The 10,058-nt window shown below is 53.5% G+C and overlaps 1 protein-coding gene across 1 annotated transcript in view; it reads left to right on the top strand.

Annotated features, from left to right (window-relative positions):
• WNK2 (WNK lysine deficient protein kinase 2) overlaps positions 1-10,058 on the top strand; it is a 131,522-nt gene that overhangs the window by 906 nt on the left and 120,558 nt on the right. Inside the window, exon 2 of the mRNA XM_073878268.1 lies at positions 4-312. Coding sequence (XP_073734369.1) covers positions 4-312 — 309 coding nt within the window. The remainder of the gene's footprint in view (positions 1-3; positions 313-10,058) is intronic.

Genomic DNA, 10,058 nt, shown 5'->3' with positions numbered 1-10,058 from the left:
CAGCCCGCGGGCGCGCGGGAGCCCGGCCCCGACCCCGAGCCCGCGCCCTCCGGAGGCCCCCGCGAGGCGGCGGCGGCGGCGGCGGCGGGGCGCGAAGACGCCGCGGCGTCCGAGGCGAGGCCGGAGCCTGGGCGCCCCCGCCGGGACGAGCCCGAGGAGGACGACGACGAGGACGACCTCAAGGCCGTGGCCACGTCCCTGGACGGCCGCTTCCTCAAGTTCGACATCGAACTGGGCCGCGGCTCGTTCAAGACGGTCTACAAGGGGCTGGACACGGAAACCTGGGTGGAGGTGGCCTGGTGCGAGCTGCAGGTGAGGGCGCTGGCCGCAGGTGGGCGGTGGGCGAGCGCCTCCGGGCGCAGCCTTGCTCCTGCGCGGGGCCGCGCGCCCGGCCTTCGGGGGCAGCGGCGCGTGTCGTTCTGTGCGCGGCACCGCCGGTGCGGGCGAGGTCAAGTGTGGCACGGTGTGGGCCCACGCGCAGGAGTGGGCACTTGGAGGGCGTGTCCGTCAGTCCGGCCGTACCCACCCGGGCGGTCTGTACGGGCAGCAGCAGTGTGGGGGCCCTGTGTCCCAGGCGCTCTGGAGTCCGAAGGTGTGGGGGCCCCAGCTGGGGGTGCTGGAGGGGCTGCTTCTGACCCCGGTCTGTGCGACGTGGGGCTGCCGGGCCGGGGTGCGTCAGGGGCCTCGTGGTTCCCCCAGGGCCCGTTGCTTCACAAGATGGATGTGTGAGAGGTCTTAAAACCAAGCCATACAAAATGCCGGTAGGATTTTTTTTTTTTTTTTTTTTAATGCAAAGGCCCCGGACATGCATTTTTCATAACCTTGCCCTCACGTTGGCTGTGTCAAGCCCCAGCCCTAGAAGATTATATAAACAGTAACCCGAGCTGCCTGGGCCAGCCTTGGAAGCCAGGACACTGCCTGTCAGAGCGGGTGTTTACGGGCCCTCCCTCACTTGGGGGGGGTCAGCTGTCAGGCATGGGGCTGTCCTGTAGGCGAGCTGGCTGCCCGGGTGTAAGCCTACCCCAGCACCCCGTAAAGTTAGCAGGGCCTTCCAGGCCTGATGCAGGGCAGCCCGCCACACTGCAGGCCGCCTGCCTTTTTGGCTCCGAAACTGGATTTGGTTGCTCTGTCCTTTGGGCCCCTGCCGTGTGGCTTGCATGTGTGCGAGCCCCCCGATTTGGTGGGTGTCAACCTGTCCTTGGCCTTTCTCCAGAGACAAAGAGCTCCAGAGGCCAGCCCTTCCTGCAGTCCCTTGGTTTTGCAGTGGCAGTGTGGAGTTTTCTTGGCAGGGCTGGTGGTGTCCTGTGGAGTCCTTCGGGAGGGACTGAGCTCTCCTTCCTCATGGCTGTGGATGATTCTGGGCCCTGTGGAGGGGTGACTTCGGTGGTTTGTGGTCTGGGGGCCCTGGCCAGCCATGGCACTGCTGCTGTGTGGGTGAGGGAGGACCAGAGAGGAGCAGAGGACCCCAGGTTTAGAGCATGGCCCTGCGTCTTCCCTTCCCACCTTCTCCCTCTCGCCAAGTGACCCTGCGTGGCCCTGCGTGGCGCTGTGGGCACCCGCTGGTGCAGGGTGGTGGGCAGGAGCCGGGGAGCGGCAGCGGGATCCGAGGTAGGCCTCAGCAGTGATGAGGCATTGCAGGCCCACGTGACCCTCGGAAGGGTTTTTAGTTCCCATACCCTGTAAGGCAAGGCAGGCAGCTCTGCCTCTGGGTCCTGAGCAGAGCACAGGCCTGGAGCCTGGCTGCCATCCAGGGGTCTTTTATGCCTGGACTCTGGGTGGTGGTAGGAAGGCTGGAGAAGGCTTGCCATTCGTCTGGTGGCGGTTCTTGAACAGGAGGTACTGGAAGCCCCCGTTGGTGGGAAGCAGTCTTTGTACCTCTCTGAGCGACCTGGTATCCGACGTTTCCTCCAGGTCCATGGGCAGCATCTGGGGTCAGCTGCCTCTGCTGGGCTGTTCTGAGGTGGGATTTGGAGCGGCATGCTGTTTCCTCACCAACAAGGAGGCTGTTATTTACCCTGTTCATTGTTGAGGACCCCCAAGGTCACCATCGAGGACACAGAGGGTGGGAGGGTAAGGGGGGAGTGTAGCATCATGGGAGGAGGTGTCCAGCTTGGTGAGGCTGTCCTTAGTGGAGGAGGTGAGGGTTGGGTCTCTGGGACCCCTGTGCGCCGAGAGAGGGCAACAGGTGTAGCTTGTTGGCTCTGAGCCTGGGGAAGGGGTTTCCTCTTGCACAGTATGGAGATGTCCATCCTCTGTCGGGCCCCAGGATGGCTGGGTGTCAGGGATCCCAGTGGAGGTCACTGGGAGTGTTGCCTTCAGCATGGGGAGCTTTGCAGGATTCTTACCACCCTCTGACCCCCCTTCCTCAGCCCCCAGGAGTGCCTTGGCTGGCAGCTTTGGAACGCCCCAAAAGTCTGTTTCCTCCTCCTGCCCTCAGGATGCTGGGGGGCATCTGCACCTGCTGGCCTCTGCCAGACGGAGGAGGGCTCACCCACTCTTCTCCCAGGGTGCCCTGCCTGAGGTGGGAAAGGTTGCATCTCTAGACTGAATAAGTCTGGCTTGCAGGACGAAAGATTCCTGTAACGTCCTACTTCCTTCCATAAATCTGTGTTGGAAGGGCTTTGCAGCAAGACACGTCACCTCCCGAATTCTCTAGGTGGCCAAAGCTCACACTGATTTTCTGGGGAAGCCATTTTAAAGTATCACTTCTCTGTCTTCTCTTGAATGAACTTTTGTCCGGGCAGCAGAGCAAGCTCTGATAGCAGGGAGAGTGCACGCCCCAGAGCTCCGGTGCATGTTTCCCTCATCCCCGGGGCTGTCCTTGGCTAGCGCCAGTCCTGTGTAGACCCTGGGCCCGTGTAGGGGCAGATCTTGACCACCGACACTGTCCCGGGTGTCCGAGGGCACCTTCTGGCCTACTGCCCCCTCCGAGCCGGTGTGGGTCCCCAGGAGACCTGGCTGGCATCTGGAAGCCGTGTCAGAGGCGGGCCGCTGGCCTTTCCTGGGTCACCCGCTCCTCCTGTGTCTTCCTCAGGATCTTGGACACAGTCATCTTGGTTTTCAGCCCCCTCTTGTCACGGCCCCCTGCCTTCAGGGAAGATGGGGCCTCCCCGCAGAAGGCTTTGGGAGCTGCTCTTGCCGGGCTGGGCACTGCCTCCTGGCAGGGGGGAGCACCTGGGACCGTGTTTTCTGTGCTGGTGTTTAGGCCCATGTGCAGGGTGGGGGTCGTTCTGCCGCATGGGGGTGTTGCTCTTTGAGCCTCTGCTCACAGCACTCGCAGGGCCCTTGTGGGGCTGGGTGAGTCCAAAAGACGGGCTTGCAGACCCTGCAGGTGCTGTCGTGAAGTGGGCCTGCTGCTCTGCATTGCCCAGAGGTGACTGGGCTCCTGAGCGGCGGGCCAGGCCTGAGGAGGGACTTGTGGACATGGGGACCACAAGACCTCCGCCTTCCCCTTCATGTGGGCAAGGGGTTGCTGTGTGTTCCTGACTCGCCTGCGTGCCACTCACCTGCCTGCGCCCTGGGAGGCTCATTCCAGGTGGGTGTGCGCGGCGCACCAGGGTCCTCGCTTTCGTCAGACCCGTGGGGACTCCTGTGGCCATGGCAGTACCCCCCCCCCCCACAGGTGCTGAGCTGGCACCTGCCTGTGCAGGTGCACCATTGCCTTTCATAGACAGGCCACGGACACATCGTGTGGTGCTGGGTGGCTTCACACGCGGGGTTTGGCGGTCCCCTCGGGGGCCTTGTCTGCTGTCAGAGTGGCCTCGAGCAGCCCGACCCGGGGCTGCAGACACGCGGAGGGGACTGTGCTGCTTGCTTGCTGGAGTCGGATGCTTAGAGCTTGCGTTCTTGAGTGATGTATCACGTGCCGGGCACCTCACGGTTCTGGTTTGCTTGCCTGAGAGACCTGTGTAGACGGGCCTTCTCCCCTTCCCTGCCTTTGCAGCAACGGGGTGCCGTGTTGGCGAGGTCCGTGTGGTTGGCGGTGATAGATGAGCACCCGGAGCTGTGGGTCACCATTGGGGGCGCCCTGGATGCCGTGGCTTGTTTCCTGTTAGAAGCAGGTGTTCCCGCTGCTCAGTGTGTGCCTTTTGGGGCATCCTCAGAGGTCCTGGCATCTGGGGCAGTGGACTGAGCCTGTGTCAGGCCTGACTGCCAAGTGACGTGTGCCCCACGACAAGGACCCCAGACTTCCTAGTGTGGTGGGCTGATGGTCTCCCCCCTTCCCCCCCCATGTCATTTCCAGGTCGTGGCTTAGGCTTACTCAGGTGTACGAGCTTTGTAGGTGGGGCTGTTAGCTAGAACATGATGGTGGAGAGAAGAAAAGTTGCTAAGTGGGTGGGGAATGTTCCAGAAGGTTCCAGGTGCCTGGTGCCCTGTCGGCGGTGCAGCAGCATTTGCTGAACGGGTGCCCTGGTTCCGGGCTGGGGTACCACAGAGAGCAGGGCAGACCACATCATGGTGGGAGAGCCAGGTTTTCATGGAAGAGGGGTGTTTTCTAGAAGCCTGTGGGTGGCGAGGGCATGAGCGTGGTGAGAGGCCATCCTGTGGTCCTGGGCTGGCGGGGCTGGCCCTGTGCCTGCCACTTACCTGCCAGATGGCTTGGACTTGTGGCTCTGTGCGTGGCCATAGGCCTCTCTTGGGCCTGTGGCTTGGGCCAGCTGTAGGCTGAAGCTGGATGATGCCCAGGGTGACAACATGGAGCTTCAAGTCACCTCTTTGAGGGAGCAGAACTTGACCCAGTCTGCAGAGCTTTGGGCCGTGCGCCTGGGTCTCCTTTGCCATCCGCTGGGCTGAGTGAGGAGGTGGAAACTAGCGTCTCCCAGGGGTGCTGAGAAGGGGCATTCAGGAGCCTTGCAGCCAGACAGGGCACCCCACCCTGTGCACATAAACACCCCAGAGCAGGGCCTCTGCTGCATTTGCACCCCAGGCCCACAGCTTCTCGGTGGGGAGACCTTGGGGAGGACACCTGCCTTTGTGAGCCTTGGTTTACCTGTTTGTGCAGTGGGGCTGGTGCTGGCTGACTATCATGGGGTCGTAGGGACTCTTGACAAGTGTTTGGCATCGAGCACAGAGCAGAGTGAAGCGCCCCCTGCACGTAAGTGTAAAAAGCAGAGGTTGAAGTGGAGAGCCAGCTGGCCCTCGGGGAGCATGGGGGCCTGCCTGCAGACAGGAGTTGGTCCCTGGCTGGTGCAGGGCCCCCCAGGTGCAGGCAGGCGGGCGGTGGGGGGAGGGCTGTGCTCTGCCCCAGCACCTGGCTGCCGCCACTAATCTGAGCGGCCGATAAGAGAAGGTGTGAACACAGCAGCTGGAGTCTCTAAGAAGCAGGTTAGGATCGGTCTCTGACTACAGACCTGCGAGGGGCTGTGTTTTGGGCGGACAGGCCCCCAGGAGGATGGTTCAGAGTAGCAGCACAGCCCATCTGAGGTTGGAACCTGAGGGTTGGCTGCAGGTTTTCTCACTTCAAATAGTTTTCAAATCCGGTTCTGTTCTCCGGAGGGTTGCATTCTAAGATTTTCCGGACTACTTGATCACTGCCTTTAATTTATGTCAGGTTTCTTTAAACACATGTTAAGTTTTTTTGGAGAAGAATAAAAGAAAGGAGACGAAGACAGTGTATTGGCGAGAGAATAGACAAATAGTTCAGTGCAACAGAGCAGAGAGCCTGGAAACAGACCCACATAATGGAGTTAACTGGCTTTTGACGACCATGCAGAGGCAACTCAGAGGGGCAGAGACAGTGTCTTCAACAAATGGTGCTGGAACCACTGGACGTCCACACACACGAGTGAATCCACACAGAGACCTTACTCTTTTCACAAAAATTAACTCAAAATGGACTGTAGACCTAAATGCAAAGTGCAAAACTTTTAAACTCCTAGAAGGTAACATAGAGAATCTAGGTGGCCATGCGCTTGGCAATGGCTTATGTTATTTTACTTTATTTTATTTTATCTAAATTCCAGTCAACCCACAGTGTTATGTTAGTTTCAGGTGTGCAATATAGTGATTTAACATTTCCGTGCAACACCTGGTGCTCATCACGACAAGTGCACTCCTTCATCCCCATCACCCGTTTCCCCCATCCCTTGCCCTCCCCCCCGCGCCATACCAGCTTTGTGTTCTCTATAGTTAAGGGTCCATTTCTTGGTTTGTCTCTCTTTTTTTCTCTTTGCTCACTTGTTTTGTTTCTTAAATTCCACATGAGTGAACTCTTACGGTATTTCGCTTAGCATAATAGTCTCTAGCTCCATCCATGTCATTGCAAATAGCAAGATGTCGTTCTTTTGGATTGCTGAATAATATTCCATTGTATATACACACCACATCTTCTTTATCCATTCATCAGTTGATGGACATTTGGGCTGTTTCCATAATTTGGCTATTGCAAATAATGTTGCTTATAAACATCGGGGTGCATGTATCCCTTTGAATTAGTATTTTGTGTTCTTTGGGTAAATACGCAGTAGTGCAATTGCTGGATCATAGGGTAGCTCTTTTCAACTTTTTGAGGAACCTCCATACTGTTTTCCAGAGTGGCTGCACCAGTTTGCATTCCCACCAACAGTGCATGAGTGTTTGCCTTTCTCTACATCCCTACCTACACCTGTTGTTCCCAGTGTTGTTAATTTTAACCATCCTGACAGGTGTGAGGGGATATCTCATTGTAGTTTTGATTTGTATTTCCCTGATGATGAGTGATGTTGAGCATCTTTTCACGTGTTTATTGGCCATCAGGATGTCCTCTTTGGAAAAATGTCTATTCATGTCTTCTGCCTGTTTCTTGACTGGATTATTCTCTGGGTGTTGAGTTTGATAAGTTCTTTATATATTTTGGATACTAACCCCTTATTGGATATATCATTGGCAACTATCTTCTCTCATTTCCATAGGCTGCCTTTTGGTTTTGTGGATTGTTTCCTTGACTGTGTAGAAGCTTTTTATCTTGGTGTTATGTCCCAATTGTTCATTTTTGCTTTGGTTTCTCTTGCCTCCGGAGACGTATCTAGAAAAATGTTGCCATGGCCAGTGTCAGAGACATTACTGCCTGTGCTCCCTTCTAGGATTTTTATGGTTTTGGGTCTCACATTTAGGTCTTTAATCCATTTTGAATGTATTTTTGTGTTTGATGAAAGAAAGTGATCCAGTTTCATTCTTTTGCATGTAGCTGTCTAGTTTTCTCAATGCCATTTGTTGAAGAGACTGGCTTTTTTTCCCCATTGCATATTATTGCCTCCTTTGTAGTAGAGTAATTGACCATATAATTGTGGGTTCATTTTTGTGTTTTCTATTCCGTTCTATTGATCTTTGTGTCTCTTTCTGTGCCAGCACCACACTGTTTTGATCACTACAGTTTTGTAATACAACTTGAAGTGTGGAATTGTGATGCGTCCAGCTTTGCTTTTCTTTTTCAAAATTGCTTTGGCTATTCGGGGTCTTTTGTAGTTCCATACAAATTTTAGGATTGTTTGTTCCATTTCTGTGAAAAATGTTTTTTGTGTTTTTTTTTAAGTAGGCTCCACACCCAGCGTGGAGCCCAGTGCAGGGCTTGAACTCACAACGCTGAGATCAAGACCTGAGCTGAGATCAAGAGTCGGACGCTCGGCCAGCTGAGCCACCGGGCGTCCCAGCTGTTGGTATTTTGATAAGGGTTGCATTAAATGTGTACGTTACTTTGGGGAGTATAGACATTTTAACAGTATTTGTTCTTCCAGTCCATGAGCATGGAATGTCTTCCCATTTCTTTGTGTCCTCTTCAACTTCCTTCATCAGTGTTTTATAGTTTTCAGAGTACAGGTCTTTCACCTCCTTGGTTGGGTTTATCCCTAGGTATCTTACTATTTTTGGTGCAATTGTAAATGGGATTTTCTTAATTTCTCTTTCTCCTGTTTCATTATTAGTGTATAGAAATGCAACAAATTTCTGTATATTTTGTATCCTGTGACTTTACTGATTTCATTTATCAGTTGTAGTTGTTTTTTTGGTGGAGTCTTTAGGGATTCTATATAGAATATCATGCCATCTACAAATAGTGAAATTTTTATTTCTTCCTTACCAGTTTGGATGCCTTTTATTTCTTTTTCTTGTCTGATTGCTGTGGCTAGAACTTCCAGTACTGTGATGAACAGTACTGATGAGAAGAAACATCCCTGTCTTGTTCCTGACCTTGGGGGAAGAGCTCTCAGTTTTTCTCCATTGAATATGTTAGCTGTGGGTTTATATACACACGTATGTTTAGCTGAGGTATGTTCTCTCTAAACCGACTTTGTCGAGAATTTTTAATCATGAATAGATGTTGTACTTTCTCAAATGCTCTTTCTGCATCTGTTGAAATGATCATATTGTTCTTGTTCTTCCTCTTGATGTGATGTATCATGTTGATTGATTTGTGAATGCTGAACCACCCTTGCATCCCAGGAATAAATCCCACTTGATTGTGGTGAATGTTTTTTAAATGTATTGTTGGATTCAGTTCGCTGGTATTTTTGTGGAGGATTTTTGCCTCTGTGTTCATCAGGGATATTGGTGTGTAGTTCTCTTTTATTGTGCGGTCTTTGTCTTCTTTGGTGTCAGGGTGATACTCTTGGTAATGACATTTTAGGTTCAAACCAAGGGCATGATCTATTAAAAAAAAAAGTTTATTATGATATACAAGGAATTCCTAAAACTCAACAATAAGAGAACGAACAACCTGATTAAGAAGTGGGCCAAAGACCTTACTTAATAGACACCTCACCAGAGAAGACATACAGACATCAGATAAGTGGATGAGAAGATGCTCCACATCCTGCGTCATCAGGGAAATGCAAATTATAACAAGATTCCACTGCACGCCTACTAGAACGGCCAGAATCCAGGGCACTGACTAGACCAAGTGCTGGCGAGGACGCGGAGTGGCAAGAGCCCAGTCATGGCTGCAGGGAACGCAGACCCTCGCTGCGGCTCCACAAGACATCCTGGCAGCTTCGTACGAGACCAGACACACTCGAAGCACCTGCGTGGCTGGGTTGGTGAAACATCTGCTTTCGGCTTAGGTCATGATCCCGGGGTCCTGAGATTGAGCCCTGCATCGGGCTCCCTGCTCAGCAGAGAGTCTGCTTCTCCCTCTCCATCGGCCCCTCCTCCCTGCTTATGCTCTCTCACCCTCTCTCAAATAAATAAATAAAATCCTAAAAACAAAACTAAACACACTGTTACCATTGGATCCACCAAGCAAACCCTAGGTGTTGACCCAAATGAGCTAAAAACTTAACTCTACACAAAATCCTGCATACGGATGTTTACAGCAGCTTTATTCATAATCGCCAAAACTTGGAAGCATCCAAGATGTCCTTCAGTGGGTGGCGGACAGACAAACTGTGGTCCATCCAGACGAGGAAACATTACTCAGCACTAAAAAGAAATGCGCTATTAAGTCATGAAAAGACAGATGTGAACCCTACCTAGATGCACATTATTAAGCCAAAGAAGCCAGTCGGAGAAGTCCTGTGTGAGTCCAGCTACAGGAGTTCGGGAGAAGGCGCAGCTGTGGCCGGGAAAGGGGTTAGTGGTTGCTGTGGGTTGGGTGGGGTAGGGCGGGTGGATGGGGGAGCTCAGAGCAGTTTTAGGCAATGAAACGACTCTGAGTGGTGCTGTAGCGAGTGTCCTCAAACACGTGTTCAAACCGCAGAACTTCCAGCACTGGGGGTGAAGCCTGATGCACACTGTAGGCTCCGGGTGGTGATAGTGAACCCGTGTGCGCACATCAGTTGTCGTCCGTGTACCCAGCGCGCCAGGTCGACGGAGGGAGGCTGTGGGGGCTTGGGAGGAGTATGTGCGAATTCTGCGCTTTCTGCCAAACCTTTCTGTGGCCCTGGAACCTCTCTAAAAATTGTTAATTTAAAAAAGCGACGGTGACGGCCGTCTTGAAGTTTGCAGATATTCTTCACTCCAGCGGGTGTAGCCACTTTGCGCGTGCGCGCGCACACACACACGGGTGTCCTACAGCTGCAGCTGCAATCACAGGGTGTCCGGGTGTGTGTGTGTGTGTGTGTGTGTGTGTGTGTGTGTGTGTGTGTGTG

This window comes from Callorhinus ursinus, unplaced genomic scaffold, assembly GCF_003265705.2.
Source record: "Callorhinus ursinus isolate GAN/ISIS: 27379988/994484 unplaced genomic scaffold, GSC_fseal_2.0 scaffold28, whole genome shotgun sequence".
In the NCBI taxonomy this organism is placed as follows: domain Eukaryota; kingdom Metazoa; phylum Chordata; class Mammalia; order Carnivora; family Otariidae; genus Callorhinus; species Callorhinus ursinus.
Note: the sequence above shows the minus strand (reverse complement) of the source record. Positions and strands in the feature narration are given on the sequence as shown.